At 41.1% G+C, this 23,746-nt stretch overlaps 1 protein-coding gene across 1 annotated transcript in view; it reads left to right on the top strand.

The window, feature by feature from the left end:
• rgs11 (regulator of G protein signaling 11) overlaps window positions 1-23,746 on the top strand; it is a 136,250-nt gene that overhangs the window by 64,335 nt on the left and 48,169 nt on the right. Inside the window, exons 7-8 of the mRNA XM_073060567.1 lie at window positions 5,538-5,614; window positions 13,729-13,810. Of these exons, the coding sequence (XP_072916668.1) occupies window positions 5,538-5,614; window positions 13,729-13,810 (159 nt within the window). The remainder of the gene's footprint in view (window positions 1-5,537; window positions 5,615-13,728; window positions 13,811-23,746) is intronic.

Genomic DNA, 23,746 nt, shown 5'->3' on the forward strand with positions numbered 1-23,746 from the left:
AAGCCCTTTCCTTGAATTGCATTGGCTGCTAAACTCTTAATGTCCACCCAAAAATAGATATTGTTGCACTAGACATTTGAATCAACCACATTGATTGTAACATCTGCCCCATTGGGAGCAACACTTTAGCTGCAAGTCCAAATGCAGCTCAAGGATACTGAGAATAATATCATTCTTAACACGCAAAAAGCTGTGATTTCAACCCCTCCCCGAAAACAGTTGTGAATTTTTTCATTCTATCTGGTGAAAACTGTAGGAGTAAAATTGCCTATTGTCACCAGCGCTGAGTGCGTGTGAGAAACTTAGTCATTGTCAGTTGGATGTGTCTCAGGTAATAGAGAGCTTCTGTAGATATTCAAAAAAAGAGTGTAAGCAAAGTGACATTGATGCTATAAAAGTCTAGAGAACTAATAGTGGAAATTGGGAAGATGGCAGGTGAAATATATTTTCCATTACTTTTCACTGGATGGTACAAGGAATTTATCAGAAGCAGTTGCAAATCAGGAACTGAAGAAACAAAGGAAACCAGGGAAATTTCTATCATCAGGACAGAGGTACGGTGGAAATTAAAGCCACAGAGTGATAGATTGGGGCATTGTTCCAGAGTCCAAGCCTTCAGTTCAGCTCCCATTTATATTTCATTCTCCCCGCACATCTCTGGATTTCACCACTCGCCTACATATTGGGGACAATTTACAGTGCATAATTAACCTATAAACCTGCCTGCTTTTGTGAAGTGGGAGGAAACTGAAGCATCCAGGGGAAACCCACATTATCACAGAGGAACGTGCAAACTCCACACAGGCCTTACCAAAGGTCGGTAATGAACCAGGTTGGCAGAGCTTTAAGATGGTAGCTACCCAACTGTGCCACACAGTCGATTGTTGGAGCTACTGAAGTCTCAAGGAAATGTACTGAGAAAATTGACTCATAAAATTTTTCCACTGTTTTTAATTTTCTAACATTCATAGTGCCAAAGCTCTACGGCACAGAAGCAGGACCCTTGGCCCAATCTAATCTGTGCTGAATTATTATTCTACCTTGTCCCATCAACCTGCACTTGAGCTATAGAGCTCCTGTGGTGAACTACATATACCTGTCTGGACTGCTCCTGTGGCTCCTCCCACAGATCCCTGCTGACTGCTTCTGTGGCTCCTCCCACAGACCCCTGTATAAAGGCGATTGAGGCCTGATGCCCGGCCTCATTCTCCAGGATGTAGTGTTGTTCATTCTTCCAGTCAATAAAAGCCGATATCTCGCTTCTTACGTCTCAGAGTGAGTTATTGATGGTGCATCAGCTCCATACCCTCCCCTTCCATGTATTTACCCAAACTTTACTTAAATGCTGAAACAGAACCCATATCCACCACTTCCATTAGCAGCACGTTCTACACTCTCACCACCTTCTGAATGAAGGAGTTCCCCCTTAAATTTCCCCTGAATATTTCACCCTTAACATATGACCTTTAGTTAAAATCTTGCCCAACCTCAGTAGAAGAAGCCTGTCTATACCCTTCGTAATTTTGTATACCTCTATCAAATCTCTCCTCATTCTCCTAAGCTCCTGGGAATGTGTGGAAAGTTCCATTAGTTTGGAAATTAGTAAGTATAGTTCATTTATTCAAAAAGGAATCAAGGAAACTTTAAAGCATTCAGCTTGTATGTGTCATTGGGGAAATGTTAAAACTGTTCTTGCATAAAAATGGAAAAAGGTAGACAAAATCAAAGGCCAGGTAACATCTGTGGAAAGAAACATTTTAGGTCTTCAAGGCAAGAGAGCACAGCCTCAGGATAGAGGAGTGTCCATTTAAAACAGATGCGGAGAAATTCCTTTAGACAGAGGGTGGTGAAATTGTGGAATTTATTACCACAGGCAGCTATGGAGGCCAGGTCATTGGGTGTATTTAAGGCGGAGCTTGATAGGTACTTGATTTGGCACAGCATCAAAGGTTACAGGGAGTAGGCTGGGGAGTGGGACCAAGGAGGGGAAAAAAGGATCAGCCATTATTGAATGGCAGAGCAGACTTGATGGGCCAAATGGCCTAATTCTGCTCCTATGTCTTACGGTCTTATGAGTCTGGTGCCCTCCATCGGAACTGAGAAACATAAGTTAGTCAAGGTGGGGAGGTCAGTGATTGGAAAAAGATGATTTCACTAATACGGTGAAATAATGTGGCAGCATTCCAAGGATAAGGAAGGAGGCAGTTTTCAAAACACAACCTGAAGTTAAATGGATTCACAAGATCAGAATTACTGGAAACTGGGAAATGAACTGCTGAGGAACTTAGTGGCTCAAGCAGCATCTGTGGAGGGAACTGAACAGTGAACATTTCAGGCTTAGACTTTCATCAAGAAAGTGTAAAGTTGAGACAGTCAGTATAAAGAGGAGAGGGTGGAGGGGTAGGGTAAGTAGTAGGTAGATCCAAGTGAGGAGGGCTGATTGGCAGATTGAGTCAGACAGAAGGGCAAAGCGTGGAGACAGATGGCTGGGAGGTGATAAGTGGAGATGAGAGGGATTTTTGAATCTTATAAGAAAGTGGAGCCAAGTAAGTGAGGGTTGGTGGACAGATGGAGCAGTAAGAGGATCTAATGGAAGAAGTGTGTGGGTAACAGGTGGATGGAATAGGGAGGGGAAGAAACTGGATGATGGAGGAAAACGGGTTGTAAATAAAGTATGTGGGGAAGGTCCTTGTAAATCAGAAGGAGAGAGAAGGAGACTGGAAGAGCAGGTTACCTGAAATTAGTAAATCCATTGTTCATGCTGTTGGGTTACAGATTGCCCAGGTGGCCTATGAGGCGCTGCTTTTCTTTTTTGAGTTTGGCCTCACTCTGGCAGTAGAGAGAGTTATTAACAGTTTGATGTGGAACGGAAAGAGAATTAAACTGGAATCTCTGGCGGGCCGTTAGGAACAGAGTGCTTGGCCTCACCAATGTGGAGTGGGCCAGATCTAGAGCATCAAGTACAATAGACAAGATTGGAGGAAATGCAGCTGGAAGGGTGTTTGATTCCTAGGATGATGGTGAGGGAGGTGGTGGAGGAACAGGTGTGTTGCACCTCCTACAGTTACAGGGGGAACGTGCTTGGTGAGCAGATCAGGGAGTTATAGAGACCACAGTGGTCCCTGCAGAAAGTGGTGGAGAGGGTATGACATGGCAGGTAGTGGGATCGCATTGCAGAGGGTGGAAACGTTGAAGAATGATGGGCTATATGAGGAGGCTGGTGGATCGAAAGGCAAGGACCAAAGTGGCAAGGGAGCACAGCAGCTCGCCTAACTCTTTACAGCAGGTTTCAATTCCCGAAAGTGAGCGTAAGGAGTCTGTACGTTCTGCACGTGACTGTGCAGGTCTCCTCCAGGTGCTCTGGATTTCTCTCACGTACAAAAGGCATGCGAGTCAGGATTAGTAAGTTGTGGGTATAACGTGTTGAAGGTGGGAACAGGGTGGTACGGCAGGCTGTTCACTACACTCCCGACTATGTCCGTCGTTGACAGAAACAACACATTTCACTGCATGTTTCAGTGTACGGTGCATGCGACAGATATAGTTAACCTTTACTCTTTAGGCAGAGGAGCGTTATCCCCGATCTGTCTTGGGGGAGGCAGGATGAGAGCTGAAGTGTGGACAATGGAGGAGATGTGGGTGAGGGCTCAGTCACACAGTGTTTAGCCTAGAAGCGGGACATCTGCTGCAGCAAAAAGTCTCATTTTGAGAACAGATGCAACCTTGTCAGAGAAACTGAGAAAGGGATTGCATCATTAAAGGAGACGGGGAGAGGTGATGTATTTGAGATAGCTGCAGAAGTCGGCGGATTTGTGCTGAATGTCCTGAGATGGACTGAATTGAAGTTATGAGTTTCATTGCTCCTGTCTACAAGTCTTTTTCATCATGGTGACCTGTCCTGCATGTCTTTCCTCAGTCTTCTCATCTTGCTGCTCAGTGGTAAAATGGCCACCAGTGCACCCCAGCTTAGGCATAGTCAATCTGAAACTTCGAATGTGGTGTTATCATCTTACCACGCTAGTATAACCCAGCTGCTCTGCAACAAAAAGGGTGAGGGTCGGAGGGTGGATTTTCTGTTGCTACGAAATCTGTATCCTGTGTGCGGATTGAACATATTAGAAGAATCGTTGAAATTGACAGCACTTGAAGATGGAATCTGCCTGGTTGCCATACTTATGATATGTGAGTCTGACACCCTCAGCTTCCTTTACTAATATGCACATCAACCATAAAATTTTGAAGTAAATTGGGGCTACATAACAAGTGCTGTGGAAAGTGTGCAGAAATTTATTTTAAGACCTGATTAAGTCCTGACTACTACTCACTTTTGATATTTTGTTGATACCACCTTCAGCTGCTGTACTGTCGTCTATAGTTGTGTTTCCAGGCTCCATTTTCACTCCATCCAAAACAGGAAAATTTCACCATATCTGGTGCATAATGTAGGCTAGCCATCCATCACCAGAGCTTCATGATCCCATGAAGTTTTCAGGAGCATTGCAGTACTTTGATGGTAATGCTGATATTGCCAAGATTGCAGTTGATAGCCACCTTTCTCTGCCATCTTCCGCCTATGCTTATGCCAACGCTGCCCAACTCCACAGGCTTAGATCCTTCCTAGCTTCTCCCTAATGCAAAATGCCAAGAGTTTATCACTGCAAAGCTCATATGGTCACATATCTAATAAATATATTGTACAAAGCTGCTTCATATTTGGCAGAATTCACAGCAATAAATTCATTGTCTTTAATTTGCCAGTTGAATGGTGGATTTGGATAGGGTTGAAGTTTGCTTTGGCTACAAACAAATTAATAGTGTGTGTTAGGTTTATTGATTGTAGATTAAATTCCCAGAAATACCCATGCATTACATAGTTCTAAAATGTAGTATCATAGTCGTAGCTATTTAATTCAAGCCTGAAGTAATCAGGGTAGCGTCTTGATTAGTGTTACTAGCTCATTGTGTATCTCGGAAATTTTGCGCGTGCTCCCCGAACTTCCGATTCATAGTCCTGGTGAGGAAGTTCACACCCATTAATGCAAATGTACAAAATTATCCTTGGCATGTTTACTCAAAAATCAAGTTGAACTTTATTAAAACAAAAGTCTGAAGGCAAATGCAATTTTCTCAAATTTCCAATATGCAATTTTTTTCTCAACCCATTTATTCTGAATATTATTACTAGTGATGAGCAAGACCAGCACATCTTTAAAAAAGAAGTCATTCATCTTTTGTTTACTGTTTTATCACCCCGGGGGAGTGTTCATCTTCTTTAACTGCACCTTGCCTTCTGGAAATGAGCAGCAATCGTATTCTAAGCTCTCCGGAGAAGGACGTGCTTATAATTTTGAGTAACCTGTATGCATTCCAGTTCTATACTGTAATTGGACACATGGTCACAAAGGATCACACTGTTAGCAGTAACAACATTATTTCTGAAATTTTGAAAGCAGTGCATAGAGACAACCATGTCAGCATCTCGTTTTTTTTTTCCAAGCTGTGATTTAAATCCCTTTCAAATATTTTAATTCCTACAGGACAATTACAACCGGCTACACACAAGGATCAATCATACTTGGGATTTTGTGGTAATGCAAGCCAGAGAACAGCTCAGGTTAGTCCAGTATTTACACTTTCCTTACTGTTTGTATCCTGCATTGAATTCCATATGATTGTGTATTTAGTGTCTTCTATTGCAACAAAACATAGAAAATATTAGAAAGGCATTATAATTATATTTTACTAATATAAAGATGAACTGTCTTGATGCTTACAAAGCAGTTTAGCTTTAATAGTTATGGTTTTACAGGGTACATGGATGCTTTTAGTATGCAGATTTAAAGAATATCTATAAATAATTAAGCCACATATGGTAATCTATTGGCCTCTAAATAAAGCAATAAAATGTAACCTAAACCATTGTACTTACATACTTTATATTAACTGCTTTTGTTTTATTTGCATAATTATATAAACCTAGATAGTTTGAAGGATATAAAGTCCTAAGTCAGCTTTAATAATTTCTTCAAGTATTATATGGACTAGATTGCATTTCTAACATTAAAATTAATTAGAAATGTCTTGAATTTTTTATACCTTTTATGTTTCTAATTGGGAATAAAATGAATTCAGTTCAGGATTAAAATGTATGCTTGTTTAAGGGAAAGAATTCAGACGTAAAAATACATTTCACATTCCACTTTTCTGTGCACCTAGAATGCCATCAAAATAAGTAGACTTTACCCTTGTATTCATTAAAAATAGGGGAAAGTAGAAATTAATGGCGATGTTAAGTTTTAGCTTAGGATAAATGTCAAATTGTCTGCAGGATTTTTGTTATGGGAAGCTCTTTGGCACATTGGTACACAGCGGAATATGTGAGCAAGGCAAGTTGTAAGAGTTATGAGAATTCTTCAGGGGGGAGGAAAGTCTATAAGTTTTGTCTGTCTTAATTAAGGAACTTTAAGGTGTCTAATATTAATCCAGTAAAGAAGCAGTTAATTCACATTCTCTCAAGCATTCTTCCTATTTCTGTTCATAGTGCTTGTGTCTTTATTGCTAAGTCTGGAGTACTGAATTATTAATCAGAGTATAGTCGTTTTGCCTAAATCAAAAGATGACAGGGCCTCCAATTCAAAAGCCAGGATGTCTGCTGGTCATTTTGAGTCCTAGATCGTGTTAGACTTCTACTAATATTGTCATGTGGGAAATTGATTCATCTGAAGTCCTCAAAATCTTAGTAAAGTTTCAGGAATACAGTTTGTGTTCAAGATCGCGTATGTATTTTGTTATAAGAGCACATGCTGTATAATGATATAACTAGGATTTATGACGTTTGATTCAAAAGTTCAACTCAGAATTCATTACACATACATAGCCGCTATTTCCCATTTTGTGGCTGTTTAATGTTTTCAATCTGTGTTTTTTGCCAATAGGATGTGGTGGCAGATAGTGACAGATGGTAGGACCCAGCCTGTGTACTGAATGATTTGAGTCGAAGTGAAATCAGCATTTATTTAAAAACTGCACCAGTTACAAAATTCTGTACAGATTAATGGACAGAATATTATTTTGTTCATAATTTTCATCAATTGCCAAAGTAAGCAGCATTGTTTGGCCCCACTGTAGTGCTGAGGTATAAAATCCTATTTATAGCCTTGCTGCATTGAGGAGAAAATGAATAGAGGTCAGCCCTCCTGTGATGGTGGGAAGGCAAAGGAAATGTTGGCTGAGGTTGTGGAGAACAACCCTAGAGCCTTAGCCAACATGTGAATGGATTTTGATAGCACCTTTAACATTTTAAAAAAAAGACTACATTTCTCACCGGAGCATAACCAAGGAAGCATTAACAGCAGGACATGGTGGGTAATACTGGAACAGGTGACAAAAAAGTTAGTGGTTTTGAATGTTGCACAGGGTTTCTTTCTACCCCCTCCCCCCAATGAAAGGGGAAGATTTCACATCTACTGGGGAAAAGAAAAGTAATGTGGGTTGCTGTGTCAAGCCGTCCACTGGGGTGGAGAGTTATGTTCTTTTTGTCAACGATGCAGCTCAAATCTGCATCAACTCCATTCATTCCATTGCCTAATTAAAATGTGAGAATGAACATGCAAAGCAGCACGCACAAGATGCTGGAGGAACTCATCAGATCAGGCAGCATCCACGGAGATTAATGAACAGTCGACGTTGCAGAACGAGACCCTTCTTCAGGACACCAGTGCAACCAAATCTCAGCTTAATTAAAATAAATCAAAATTATGACAGATGTAAGCATATTTCAGGATATGTTCAGACAGTAAACCAGTGCAAATATTTGTATTTTAATGAGATTTAAGTATGTTTTATTTTCAAATGATAAGAACCAATTTTCGAAGTGCTAAATTTTAAACATCTTACACCTGCACAAAAATGGTAATTTCCATGAAATTATGAATTAATGGTTATTTTGGCATCATTGGAATTGGTTTATTGTTAAATGTACCGTGATGCAATGGAAAAACTTGTTTTGCATGCCATCCATACAGATCATTTCAGTGTGACAATGTACTGACGTAGTAGAAGGTGAAACAAAAGTGCAGAACGAAGCGTTAGTTACAGTGCAGGCAGATAGAAAGGTGCAACACTATAACAAGGCAGAATGTGACAGAACAGTCCGTTTTATCAGACTAGGGAACCATTCAGTAGTCTTATAACAGCAGGATAGAAGCTGTCTCTTAACCTTGTTGTACGTGCTCTCAAGCGTTTGTATCTACTGACCGATGGAGGGGAAAAGGGAGAATGTCTGGGATGGGTGGCCTCTGGTTATTCTGGCTGCTCTACTGAGGCAGTGAGAAGTGTACACTGAGTCCATGGAAGGGGAGGCTGGTTTCCGCGATGTGCCGAGCTGCGTCCACAGGCAGAGCAGTTGCCATAACAATCCCGATAGGTGCTTTTGATGGTGCATCGATGAAAATCGGTAAGGTCAAAGGGGACGTGCCAAATTTCTTTAGCCTGCTGAGGAAGTAGAGGCGCTGGTGAGCTTTCTTGGCTGTGGCATCTGTGATTGGACTAGGATAGGCTATCTCTCTTGACCTTAGCACCATTGATGTAAACAGGAGCCTGCGTGCTGCTCACTGCCTGAAGTTAATGAGCCGCTCTCTTGTTTTCCTGATATTGAGGGAACAGCTATTGTCATGACACCATGTCACTCGGCTTTCTTCTTTCTGTCCTGTACTCCAACTCAATGATTATGACTCGGCCCACTCTGGTCCCTGTGTCATGTACAAATGTGTAGATGGAGCTGGCGAGGAGTCTGGCCACATAGTCATGATTGTACAGGGGGTGGAGAAGGGGTCTGAGGGCACAGCCTTGTCGAGCAACGTGGTTGAAAATAATCCCAAAGCTGTATTCTTGCAAAGGATTACATATACTGTCACATGGGATGTACAACTTAAAAAATGGCCTGTTCAGCCCAGGAGGTCCACCCATCCACACCCTCAGTGTAGTCCTTGCATAAGCCTATTCTAGTTCTTTCAACTGCTGATGATAGTGAGTAGTTGCAGTCTTGATGAATCGGTCCTTTGGAATTCTCTTCGGGGTTGCTCAATGTCTATCCTGTTCTCCGGTCTCCAGTTTTGCACTTTAGAGTGGAAACACTCTAGCTTAGAAAGTAGATTAGAGGAAAAATAAATTTCTCAGTTGCTTGTGCACAAGTAGCATTTAAAGGGCTCAGATTCCAATAGAAGACCTTCCCATCGGGAGTTTGGTCCAGGCCTTCCCATTGCAAGTCATGCTGATGCAGATGATGACCTCATCAATGCGCACAGAATATACTGTGAACTATTTGAAAGAAATTGGATTGAAAAACCATGACAAATAGCCTTCACTTTTCACTCTCGGTAAAGCATGTTACAAACTTGACAGCAAGTAGGGCACTTTATATGATTTAATGGCCCTAGCATCCATTTCACCGCCACTGAGACCCACATATTTTATTTCCGTCACCTGTGGCCCAGTCTCAGCACCAGACTAGAACAGCTACATCACATGTCAACGCTCAATTTAACATACACCCCAGCACCCTGATTTTCCCTTTTCCGCTTCCCCACCCCATCCTTAACAGTTCAGTATAACCTCACTGATTTGCTTCCCACAGGCAGTGCAGGCGAGAAGCCAGCTCAGTGCCTGGGCAGCAGTTGCCATTTGTGACCACGTACATCTGGGTCAATCTGTGAGTACGAGAAACTCACAAAAGCTCTTACCTAAAGTGACCTTTCCAGGCTTTGCACTGTTTTGTATATTCCACATTTTTTAATATTGGCGCATATCTCCCCACCCACTTATTGCACCAAAAATGAGAAAAATATAACTTATGTCTATTCTGGTGTAGCTTTTTATTGTCTTAATGGCCTCCTTGTGTCATTCTAAGCTTTCTCTTTTAAAATGTAAGGTGCCTAGTCTGGCTTCAGCTTATCCTGACAAATAGAATCTGCCAGTTCTGATTTCAGCTTGTAGATCTTCCCCCCTCCATTGTCACTGCATCCTTTCTGCAATATTGTGACTAGCCATGTATGCTGGACTGCAAAGACGATTCAAACAAGATTTCATACACATTTCAGAAATAATCTTTAATGCTGGATGTGCTTTCTAAATAGCCTTTCTAACCTTATTTGCTATTAGTTACTTGTGCTTTTATATTGTTTTGGCATTTACTCTTCAGGTAGTTATGTGACCTCTATCTTTCTTTAACAAAATATACTGCACGGGTAAAGATCCAGCATCAGAATTGGGTTTATTACCACTAACAGTAGCTTTCATAGATTCATTTCCATTCAGAAATCTTATGTCAGAAGGGAAGAAGCTGTTCCTAAAATGCTGAGTGTATGTCTTTATCCTCTTGAACCTCTTCCAGCCAAGTCAAGTCAACTTTTATTGTCATTTCAACCATAACTGCTGGTACAGTAGATAGTAAAAATGAGACAATGTTTTTCAGGACCATGGTTTTCATGACACAGTGCAAAAAACTAGATTGAACTACGTAATAAAAAAAAACACAGAGAAAGCTATACTAGACTACAGACCTACACTAGACTGCATAAAGTGCACAAAAACAGTGCAGGCATTACAATAAATAATAAACAGGACAGTAGGGCAAGGTGTCAGTCCAGGCTTCAGGTATTGAGGAGTCTGATAGCTTGGGGGAAGAAACTGTTATATAGTCTGGTCGTGAGAGCCTGAATGCTTCGGAGCCTTTTCCCAGATGGCAGGAAGGAGAAGAGATTGTATGAGGGGTGCATGGGGTCCTTCATAATGCTGTTTTCCTTTGGTTTCCCTGATTGGTAGTAATTAGAAGAGAGCTTACCCTGGATGGTGAGGGGCCTTAATGATGGGTACCACACTTTCGAGTCATTGTATTTTTAAGTTATCATTGGTGGTAGGATGCTAGTGCCTATGGTGGAGCTGGCTAAGCTTACAACCCTCTGCGACTTTATCTGATCCTGTGTAGTGGGCCTTCCATACCACACAGTGATGCCATCAGTATTGAATTTCATTTGGTATTTTATAATCATTTTGCAAAAACTGATATATTCTTGTTAAGCTTTTTAAATATGCTAGGCAGATAAAGGGGAGAAGAATATTCAGTTCTTTTTTTCCCCTGCATGTTCCAACATCTGCAGCCTCTTGCCCTTAAACCAAGGGTACCCACAAATTATGATTTGCAGACAGCCTTCAATGCACCCAATTTGTTTACATCTGAAGACAGCAGACATATGGTAAAATGTAAGGCTGTATCGAGTAAACTTTACCCCAATATTTAAAGCACATATATAAGGGTCTCTTCCAAGAAATTGCCATTAGAGAAAATAGATCGTGTTGAGAAATGGATGTGCTGACTCTCTGGATTTCGCACTGAATTTATGGGATGAGGATCATGAGCTAAAATTGTGAGATCTCTAAGAGTTGAACAGATGGCAGTAGATGGAAAGTGAGATCTGAGTGGGAGTCTTGGGACTATCATTGTGAGTACAAGGCTACTACAGTAGGGTAATTGAATGTTATGTTATGATCAAACTAATGGAGAATATTGGTAGTTGAGCAATGGAAATGAAGTTCATGGAGCAGTGCCTGAAGCTAATATTTAGGTTCGTGAGAAAAGGAATTTGGTGTATCCACCACGTCTGAAGCTTCTGTGCAGGCAATGTTTGTAATTTCCATTTGCATTTCCTTGACTCTTAGTCTCAAAGGATTTCTGATCTCTTGGAAGTAGAGAATGTCCATACTATCTAAATGGCTAATCAGGGACTCCAGAGCTGCAAACAGTGGAATCGCTCCCAGCTACAGGAGTTGTAGACATACCTTCAATCAGTATGAGAATAGTTCGATTTATGAATCAGAATCGGGTTTAAAATCACTGATGTGTCATGAAATTTGTTGTTTTGCAGCAGCGGTACAGTGCAATTCACAAAACTCAATTACAGTAAGAAATACTATAAATATAAAAATGATTAATCAGATAGTGCAGGAGCAGTGTTTATGATTGGTTCTTTGTCCATTCAGAGTTCTGATGACAGAGGAGAAGAAACTGTTCCTAGAATGTTGTGTATGTACATTTGGCTCCTGTACTTCCTCCCTGATTGTAGCAATGAGAAGAGGGCATGTCCTGGGTAATGATGGTCCTTATTGATGTATGCGGCCTTTTTCAGGCATTGCCTTTTGAAGATGCTGGATGCGCCAGATATCCATTAATATTAAGCCTTATGGGTGTTGCTAAAGCAATCACTGCTCTTAATGGTGACTGGAAACTGGGATAATGTGAACAAGACCGCAGAAGTAATCTTATGAGTATCCTGCACTGGATTAAGTGAACTAACATGTATCACTGCCCTAGTCAATAGATCAATGACAGTAAATTATAGCAATTTGACATAGTTACTTCTGTTCACTCCTCCCATAACACCAGTGTTCTGAAGACCATTTGGTGATACCCTACTTTCAGATGAATAAGCACAGTGCCTTTATTTCCAATTAGGTATGTTCTCTACTGGGGAAGTCTGAATATGTATTTTCTCCTATTACATTACTCCTCAAATTTGAAGGGGTTTTGTTTTAATTCTTAACTGCCTCTTTTAAGCTGGCCGTAAGCTTCCTTTAAGTGGGAGAATCCAACATAACATCACAAATATAAAATTGCTGCTTATAAATTCAACTAGTATTTCAGGGGCATTTTGAATGTGAAATTTACTCTAAAGTGAAGTGGCTGAGGTACAAGGATAGATGCATTTAGAGGGAAGCTGGTTAAACATAAGAGGGGGAGAAAAGTATGTTGTAGGTAACTCCAGTGTAATCAGACCAATTGAGCTGGATGACCTGCCTCTCTTTGGACATAAATTTAAAATCCGACTTGACCATGGCAAACCCAAACCCAATGCAAGCCTGAATTCCTTTTTGTTCTATTGCTGACCTGACCATCCTCATAATCTCCAGCATTGATCTTCGTGTAAATGAAATGTAAGTGTTAATGAAAGGGTCAACATATGAGGAGGATTTGATGTCTGTGGCCCTATACTCACTGGAGTTTAGAAGAATGGGGGGGGGGATGGGGGGGGAGGGAATCTCTTTGCAACCAATCAAATGTTGACAGTCTTAGAGTGGGTATGGAAAAAATATTTCTAACATTAGTAGAGTATAGGACTAGAGTCTTATAGTCCCATGTAGGATTGTTATATGTCAGACAGAATAGAAGGACATCACTTTAGGACAGAGATTATGAGGAATTCCTTTCACCAGAGGGTGGTGAATCTGTGGAATTCATTGCCACAGATGGCTGTAGAGACCACGTAGTTGGGTATTTAAAGCAGAGTTTGACAGGTTCTTGACTAATAGCATCGAGGGTTACAAGGAGAAGGCAGGAGAATGGGGTTGAGAAGGATAATAAAACAGCTGTGATGGAATGGTAGAGCAGAATTGATGGGCCGAATGGCCTAATTCTGCTCCTATATCTTATGAAGCTAAAGGTTGTAATTCTGATCAAATCATCAAGACCTGGATAAAGTAGGGAGCCAGGCCAGCGAGGTGAAACACATTGGAAGCCGAATGCTTACTCAGAACACACTTGACCAAATTCAACATGTAGTCATGTCATGTCATGTCAGGCTTGGGCTGAGCAGCCAGGTGCCAATTCTGCAAAAGCTGCATAACAGTCAACCTTGCTGAACTGATTGATTTCTCCTTATCTATGTTCATTAACAGAGCAGCGAAACAAAGGAAAAAGTCAGATCGTATTGTACTGGATTGCCAGGAGCAGGCCTATTGGCTAGTCAACAGACCTCCAGTAAGTCCTGTCACTTGTATTTTAAAGTTTATGGGGCAAATAGCAGAGGTTTTCCTCCTGACTGCTACTGAGAACAAGTGCAGCAGAGGGAAAGATTTCCAACCTGTCATTCACTGGACAAAGTTCTTACAGTGAACAGTGTTCCCACCTACTCTTGGGAGATTGTTAGTGTGGCAGGATGCAGAAAATAACAGGTGTTCTCACCTGGTGTTCTTAGCATCCAAAGTGACTGAGACAATGATGTCAGGAAATGGAGCAGATGCTGTGTCTATTATTTCATTTAATCTGCCTTTATTAAACAAAGTACAACCTCCAGTGGAAATGACAGCAGATACCCAAAATAGATGTAAAAATAGACTAGGCTTGAGGACACAGAGACCCTATTCAGTATTTCCATTGTGGAGCCACCTTTAAATTGGCAGGAAGGCAAATAAAAGACCCCAAAATATTGATTATTTTTTTTTACTTGTAGCTTTCAGATTTTTACATTTATTTTGGAATACAACCCCATCTGTTTTTCTTTGAAAGCAAACCCCAGTGCACTACTTTGAAAGATGATCCTTTTTTAAATTCAACTTTTTTTTTACTGCTATTTAGTTTATAATGAGCCCTTATAACAGTTATTTATAAATGCAAGAGATTCTGCAGATGCTGGAAATCCAGAGCAACACACACAAAATGCTGGTGGAACTCAGCAGGTCAGGCAGCATCTATGGAGAGGAATAAACAGTTATCATTCCAGGCTGAGACACTTCACAGGGACTATAAGGAAGGGAAGAGAAGCCAGATTAACAAGATGAGGGTAAGTGGAGGGGTCAGAGAGGGTTTTAAACTGCCATTGAAGAGAAAATTTATATTACTTCATGGCGGGCATAACTCAAAGAAGCTTCACAGTGGAGCAGCAAATGAGAAACACTAGAGACACTGCAGATGCTGGAAATGAAGGGTCTTAGCCAGAAACATCAACTGTTTATTCCTTTCTGTTGGTGCGGTGGCCCAGTTATTATGCTTATGAGCCCTGGGATGATCGTTGCGGGCCTGCCCAGCTCTCATTGTTGAATGGAAAACTTGAGTTCTTCAGTGCTTCAGCTGCCTTCATCTGCTTCATCAGTGATCTTTCTGCTGTCGTACAATCAGGCCAACACCACCAGTTATTAACCTTCAACCATCAGGCTCCTGAACCAATGCAGATAGCCTCACTCATCTCAACATTAAACTGATTCTACAACCTATGGACTCACTATCAAGGACTCTACAACTTATGTTCTCAGTATTATTTAATTTTTTTAATTTTCAGTTTGTCATCTGCACATTGATTGATTGTCAGTCTTTGTTTATATGCACTCTTTCATTGCTCTTTTGTACTTCTCTGATCTACTGTGAATGCCTGCTAGAAAATGATTCTCAGGGTAGTATACGGTGATGTATGCATACTTTGTTAATAAATTTACTTTGAACTTTAAGAAGTGGGGATGTTCACTGATAATTCTGTAAATATGTTGCATTCCATTCTTAAATCCTCTGCAGAAAAATACGCTGTACCCGCCTTTGTAAGATCCAGATGGGCTGATATGACAAGTAACATTTGTACTACAAATATGCCAGGCAATGACCATCTCCAAGAAGAAAGAACATAACCACACACCTTTGATAGCATTACCATTTGAGTCTCCGCCATCAACATCCTGGGTGTGATCATTGACCAGAATCCTGACTGGATTGATCTCATAAATACCGTGGATACATGTGCAAGTCTAAAGGCTTGGTATCCTGCTGTAAATGGCCCGCCTCCTGACACTTCCAAGTCACTCCACATCTACAAGGTTTAAGTCAGGAGCGTGATGAAATATTCTCCACTCGCATGAAATGCTGCATGCAGTGTAATTCCTCCCAGAACTTGACTTGACCTATTACTTTCAGACTCTGACCGCTTGTTCCATATCACAGTTAGTGCCCCTCCAGGGTTCAACTATTTAAGAGTTTTGTGCGTATCAATGAGATTACTAGGGTGGGGTTCAGTCAGAGTGCAAATACAAAAAGAAAGAAATAATAATGAGTGAGCAATAAATATTCAGATCATGAGATGAAGAAAGTGAGTCCATTGGTTGTGGGAACATTTCAGTGATGGGGTAAGTGAAGTTATCCCTTTTGTTCAATAACCTGATGGTAGAGAGGTAGTAGCTGTTCCTTAATCTGGTAGTGCGAGCCCTGAGGCTCGTGAACCTTCTTCCTGATGGCAGCAGTGAGAAGAGAGCATGTCCCGGATGGTGGAGGTCCCTGATGATGAACAACTTTGCTGCGACAGCGTTTCTTGTAGATGTGCTCAATGGCTGGTAGGCATTTACCCGTGATGGACTGGGTTAGCAGCGAAATCCAGCAATAATTGAATGAAGAGGGAATTAATCTGCACTTTGTTGCTGTCAACTTCCCAAACTGTGGCAAACAAATGCTATTAAGTACTTAGTATTACTGACATTTGATCGGATAAAAGTGGAGAAATGTTATCCTACACTGCATTTCCTAAAAACAAAGGGGATATAAAGGAGCATAAAATATGAATATCAGCATGTCCTCAGATTGGTAAGGACTCCTCAGTGAGGTTTTTTTTAATAAAACAGAATAAAGCTTCTAAGGTCCATGCCCTTAATACAGTATTTTCTGCTTCCAAGCCAAAATACTAAAAGCATTAAAACAGCTTTTGTCCACAGCTAAATAAGTTACATCACCCAATGGGCGGTAATGGATTGAGCACCATCAGATTAATGGCCTGAATGGGCTGGCAGAGAAACAGGGAGCTAGCTGTCCCTGTAGGTAACAGAATAAGCTGCTTTCATGCTGAAAGCTAAAGCTTTTATTGATTGGGGAAAAAAAAATGAAGATATATCCAGATAAACCCAGAGCCTGAGCTCAGTTAAAGATAAATATGTGATTTAGCACGGCGGCCAAAACCTTGTAGATTTTGTATTTATTGAGAAAGGACAGATGAGCAAAATAAAATTCATGTTTCACTTGCATTTATTGCAAAACAACCTTCATCTGTTTATACCTTTGAAGCTGTTAGCTACACATTGCACAATAGATTACATGTTCTGTCTGAAGAAATTACATGCAATTGAAATCAAAGTCATATTTTTATATCACATAAAGTTTCACCAGCAGAAATCTGATAAAAGTATTGCGACTAGTATGGCAACAAAACAGTAAATTATAACGTGTGCTTCTGCAGATGCTGGACACCCAGAGCAACGCAAAATGCTGGAGAAACACAGCAAGCGTCAATGGATGGTGGGGGGGGGGGGTTGCTGATGGTTGTGCTGACACAAGTGGGGGGGAGGCTTAATGCTTTTGTTGCTACTTGGGTTTGGGGGGGCTTTGAGGTTCTAACGTTTTTCTGTCATTCATTTGGGGTTTTTCTGTTTTATGGGTGTCTGTGAAGAGTAAGAATTTTGGGTTGTATATTGTATATATTCTCTGATATTAAATTGAACCATTGTTGGGAAATAAACAGTTGCCGATTTGGGCTGGAACCCTTTGTCAGAAGTTACCTTACCAGCGCTGTGCATAATCATACAATGTTATAATACAAACCTTTGAGTTTATTTGTCTGTCTACACAGAATACCATGAGTTGGAACATGTGAGTAGACTTGTCAGCCCAGTGTTTGCATTTGCCTTACAGTCCGTAAAGGGTTCCGATTGCATTTACCAACCTGTATCCATAACTCTTCACTCTTTGACTCACAAATCTAATCTCAAACAGTAACATAGTTTCTTCCTCAGTTTCTGACCCTGGAAATGAAGTCTGAAACAACACAATTATCTGTGTAAAACCTTTTTCCTTGATCACTGTAAATTCCTTGCATTTAATTTTATAAGTTTATTATCTTTTGTTGGACCGATCAAGCATCAATCTCTCTCTATTGTCCTTCATTAATTTTACACCATTACCCAAAACTCAATATTTTTTAATGTGAACACTAATTTAAGCTTATGTTTTGTCATATTATGCAATATAACAGTGAGCCACTAACCTCTTCATAAAAGTCCTTCAGGCTCACTAAGGTCCTGGTCTATCTGTATGTGACTTTTTGACCACTGAGTCCTCTGAATTGTGGAATATTTGCCGTAAGTTCTGAAATTGTGGTCAATGCTATTGTCTTTAGAGTAAATAAATACATGAGCTTCAATACCCTAATGACACAGCTGAACCCAATACCACACAAATGTTGTATAGGTATTCATCATTATGTTTTGCTCCTAATATTCTAGCCATCCTGCAGTTGAAGCAGAGGAATCAATTGGCTAGTATTATAAACCTCAGCCAAAGATACTGAAAGAAAATTTAATACCCCTGAAAACAGATGAAGGGTTAACTCAATACTGTTGACTCAATACTCCAGGAATTCCAATGCAGACTGCCCACCTGTTTCAGTCTGCTAGCTTCATATGATCACGGCTCATCTTTCCCAAGACTAAGCCCCTCTGCACGACATCCCAATAGCCCTCAATCCCTGATCTTTCAAAACTCTTGTCAATCTGCATTTTTACTGCTAATTCCCACTATTCAGGACATTTACAAAGAAAGGTGTATAAAAAGGGCCCGAAGGATCATTGGAGACCCAAGTCACCCCAACCACAAACTGTTCCATCTGCTACCATCCGGGAAAGGTACCGCAGCTTAAAAGCCAGGACCAACAGGCTCTGGGACACCTTCTTCCACCAGGCCATCAGACTGATTAATTCATGCTGTCACAACTGTATTTTTATGTTATATTGACTATCCAGTTATACACAATATATTACAAATTACTATAATTTACATTGCACACTTAGACAGAGACGTAACGTAAAGATTTTTGCTCCTCATGTATATGAAGGATGTAAGTAATACAGTCAATTCAATTAGTACAACTCTGCGGGGTGGAAAGAGATTAAATTACTATGTACTTTATTTTTAAGTGATGGGGCTCCTTATCTTTAAACTATGTCCCCTCAATTGCAATTCTCCCACTAGTGAAATCATCTACATCTACCCTGCCATGTTTCCCTTGAAACTGGCATCTTTAAATAAGATCACCACCCCCCCCACCCATTCTTTGAAACGCCAAAGAATACACTCCCAACCTTTCTTGGTTGAATGATGAAATATAACTTTGAATCTCATCGTTATAACTAGAAAATTTAAATTAAATCAATTAATTGCTATAATTCGTATTAGGAGAATGAGGCAAGAATGGTAAGTACAGCAATGATTGGGTACCACCTGATGCATTTGAAATATTGGTGATGCCCTGTCTTTTGATCTGTAGCAGTCCTTTTGGTAAAGGTGCTGTTAAACAGGGATTTAAGGAGTTTAATTCCAGCAAGGATGATGAATCAGGCAGGAGGTGAACAGCAGGTGTAGTGCAGTACTTCAGTGGTAGTGCTTCTGCTGCCTGTCTCTTTTTAAGCGACATGTGGTTTGAAGGTGCACCCACAATGCCCTTGGTCAGTAATAGTGGAGGAACTATGAATCAAGTAGAATACTTTGCTTTCTGCTGATGTGCCTTGAGGGTGGCAGTAAGGCTTTGAGAAGTAAGGGAGTGAGTCAGCCCCGTAGGATACCCAGCTCTAACGTGCTCCTGTAACTTCAGTGTTTGCTAGCCATTGCCTTCATTTGGAACACACATACACTCAGACCCACATAACGCTACCCAGCACAGCGATAATTCATTACAAGGTGGTTATTCAATTCTTTATTGAAATTTTAAAAAATGACAAAAACTCATTTTAAGCAATTCCTAAAACTTCTCAAGAACAGCCACCTTTGCATACGCTCCGAGCAACTCAAGCCAATCACATATTAGTTCACACTCTGCCTCCCCCACGTTTGTAAACGTTCTTACTCCCTCACCAACTTATTCCCTTTTTTTTTCACCCATACTGTCCGGAAAATGGCCTGCAACTTCCGGTGAGGCTCGTACATCCAAGGTGTCTAAGGAAAGCGTTAGCGTGGACGTGATACGGTGTTTGGAAGCTGGTGCGTGTCAGGTTGACATTGGCACCTCTTTGGAATTGGCTACATCGATTATCAGAACAATTAATCTAAAAAATGCCGACAACATTAAAGCTTCTGCAACGACAGCCTCAAAGCTATCATCAACAAAGGTGGCTCATTCAAGGGTCCATTTGTGTTAAAAAGGAAGATATAGTAAATATATGGGTGGATGATCAAACACAAAGAAACGTACCCCTAAGCTAGCTGATAATAATGGAAAAAGCAAGAAGCATCTTCAATCATATTCAAGAAGAAGAAGATACATTGGTAACATTCACGGCCAGCTGAGGTTGGTTTGATAGATTTAAGCAGCGCAGTAACCTCCATAGCATATGTATCTCTGGTGAAGTGGTTAGTGCAGGCAGCAAGAGCCTTAATAATGAAGAGCTTCGAGAACACATCCTGGCTGGATCTGAGAACACGGATGAAGAAGGGGAAACACCAGCAGGAAGCATCACCACAAGATTCCTCAGCGCTAGCATCACCATGATCACACAAATCGTGGACCAGTTCATCGATAATGACCCTGACTGGGAGCGAAGCAGTAAGGCAAAGAGAAGTTTTCTCAGCGTGATTTCCTGCTACCGAGAGCTGCTTCATGAGAGGAAACTTAAGAAAAGGCAGTCAAATCTGACACTTGAAGAAGTGGCCAATGTTAGAGGAGGGTCCGCAGCCTGGTCCCTCCTCAAAGATGCAACCACCACCCACCCGCTTCCCTCTGCTGCTGCTGCCATGTGTTGCTGTTCCACTGAAACCTATTTGCATCTTCGTTACTCCATTAATTACTGTGTATATGTAAAATCATATGTATCTCGGGTTTGATTTATTTTTTTGCCAGCCACACACATCTATTTACGAAATGTTATAATAACCCCGCGTAGCGCTGATTTACACAGCGCTGCGCCTCTGAGGAGCACATCCTCAACGTTAAACGGGACCTGACTGTACACATCAGTGTCATCAGCTACACTGCCAACATAAGGTTCATAAATCCCAGTAGATCCACTTTGATCTGCTCTCCCCTGTGGTAACTTATCTTTGGTCGGCCCGAAACCTGATGGTCTACCAGCACACGGAGCTGCCCGTGGAGGAATGCTGCCGACTGGCACATTCTCGGCTGCAGGAGTACGTGCTGAGGGACACACTGAAACTCGGTGCAGCCACCGCAAGGGCCCAGTGGGGAAGGACCACAGTCTAGGGTTCTTCTCCCGTGGGAGGGGAGGAGTGGGGGGTTGGGGGTATACCCCCTGAATGTAAATATGAAAGAATAAAGTGCCACGTGGGTGGCAAAACTTTAGAACTTTGAAAATGTAAAGACAGTAATGGTACCAACTGTAAAGAATTGAAAGTCTTTGAATGGTTATTGTATATAATTTTATTTTGGAATAAAGTATATTTTGTTTAATAAAAAAAAACTTAATCTGCTGCATAAGACCATAAGATATAGGAGTAGATTTAGACCATTTGGCCCTGCCATTTCGTCATGGCTGATCCATTTGCCTCTCTGCCCCAATTTTCTGTCTTTTCCCTGTATCCTGTCATGCTGTGAGTAATCAAGATACCCAGTGACTTGGCCTCCTGTGGTAAACTACATATACCTGTCTGGACACGCCCCCCCCCCCCCTCGCTGACTGCTCCTGTGGCTGCTCCCACAGACCCCTGTATAAAGGTGATTGGGGGCACTGCTCCTCCCTCAGGCTCGACATGGTCGTGGTCCCTTTTTCGCTGTTTATAAAAGCCTATCGTTCACTTCCAGTCTCCTGGAGTTATTGATGGTGCATCACCTCCACAGCTGCCTGTAGTAACAAATTCTACAGATTCACCACTCTGTTCCGAGGTACCTGCCCTCTTAAGGACCCACATCTAAAACCAACTGTTCTGGTTCCGCAAAAAGATAAATATATTTAGACTGGTAGCCGTGGCTGGGAGAAGTCAGCCCCTAACTAACAGTGAAACCAGTGGCTGATCATTCCTGATTAAGATGGGGTGTTAGCTGAACAATGAGATTTCAGAATGATAGCACTTAGACTATGGCAGTTTTGGACATCCAAATTTGCCAGACCTTATGACCACCCTTATCTCTATGGCGACCATCACAAATCAGCACACAGTTGTGAGGGTGTGGCGAGGACACCATTCTATACTTTTTAGGGAAGTGATGATCAATTGTTTGGGACCCAGTATTCAACATTTCTAACCCTTTTTTGCCTGAATCACATTTCTCTCAGCTGTTCCACACCATAAAACTTGACACTCATTGAAAATCACTCCTGTTTTATTTTAGTAAACAGTTTCATCTCTCGCTGACAATGAATTCAGTTTAGTGCTTTTTATCTTGTACCCTCATCTTACCAATAAATTTGCTACACCACCTACTTTAATGGATTCTGTAACTGTCTACACTGCTTCCCCTAAGCCTGTTTCTAAATCACTGTCGTACACTGTGTCAGTTTGCTAATGCACAATGTCTGACACCTGCCAATGAGAGCAAGTAGATTTTTTTAAAGCGCACTTGTTCCTTTTGAAGGCTAATTCCATCTTCATTAATGGTAGCTCTAATGACGAAACCAAGTTTCCTGTTTACTCGCATTATCTTTAATATTTCCCTTTTCAGTACTAATTGCCTTTAAAGGAGCTTATAGGATTTGCTTCAGTGGCTTTTTTGAGTCTGAACATTCACAGAAAACAAATGGAGACTCATTTTGCAGTGTGTTGCGGGACGGCATCCTGTTAATCTAACAAGAAATGATTTGCTTCTTGAATGGATTTCGTTACTGGTTTCTTGGCCAATTTTGAAAATGATCCAGAGAGCGGGAAGGGTAGGTAGTGTTTAGAAATCAGGTAGTCTGCAGAAGGGCTTGGAGAGATTAGGAGAATGGGCAAAGAAGTGGTAGATAAAATAGTGTGTGGAAGTAACTAATTAAGCACTTTGATCAAAAATAAAGGCATTGGACATTTTCTAAATGGAGAGCAAATTCAGATACTGGAAGTACAAAAGAACTTGGATTCCCTAAAGGTTAACTTGCGGATTGAGACAATAGCAAGGAAAGCAAATGCAATATTGGCATTAATTTCAAGAGGACTAGCATATAAAAGCAAGGATACAATGCTGAGACATGATAAGGCATTGTTCAGGCCACATTTGGTAGAATGCTGTACCACAGACTGCAGTGGAGGCCAAGGCAGTGGGTATATTCAAAGCAGAAGTTGATATTCCTGATTGGTCAGGGCATCAAGGGTGTTGTGAGAGGGCAAGTTTATGGATTTGAGTGGGATCCAGGCTCAGCCGTAATGAAATGGCAGAGCAGACTCAGTGGGCTGAATGGCCTAATTCTGCTTCTATGTCATATGGTCTTAGCAGTTTTGGGCCCCATATTTAAAAAACAAATATGTTGGTAATGGAGTGGGTCCAGAGGAGATTTACAAGAATGATCCCAGGAATGAAAAGTTTAACATGAGAAATGTTTGATATTTCTGAGTCCTTTACTCACTGGAATTTAGATGAATGAGACAGGATCTCATTTAAACTTATTGAACATTAAAAGGCCTGAATGGAGAGGACGTTTCCATTTGTGGAAGAGTCCAGACCAGAGGGCACAAACTCAGATGTCCCTTTTGAATGGAGATGAAGAGGAATTTCTTTAGCCTGAGGGCAGTGAATATCTGGAATTCATTGCCACAGATAACTGTGGAGGCCAAGTCATTAGGTATATTTAAAGCAGAGGTTGCTAAGTTCTTGATTAGTAAAGGAATCAATGGAGAGAAAGCAGGGGAATGGGGTTGGGAGGGAAAATAAATTAGAGATGATAAATGGCAGAGCATGAATGATAGGCCAAATGGCCTCTTATGTCCGATGTTTCTGGGCGATGTAACCTCAACTCTACACTTTTACCTAGTCTG

This window comes from Hemitrygon akajei, chromosome 11 (genome assembly GCF_048418815.1).
Source record: "Hemitrygon akajei chromosome 11, sHemAka1.3, whole genome shotgun sequence".
NCBI classification, from domain to species: Eukaryota; Metazoa; Chordata; class Chondrichthyes; order Myliobatiformes; family Dasyatidae; genus Hemitrygon; species Hemitrygon akajei.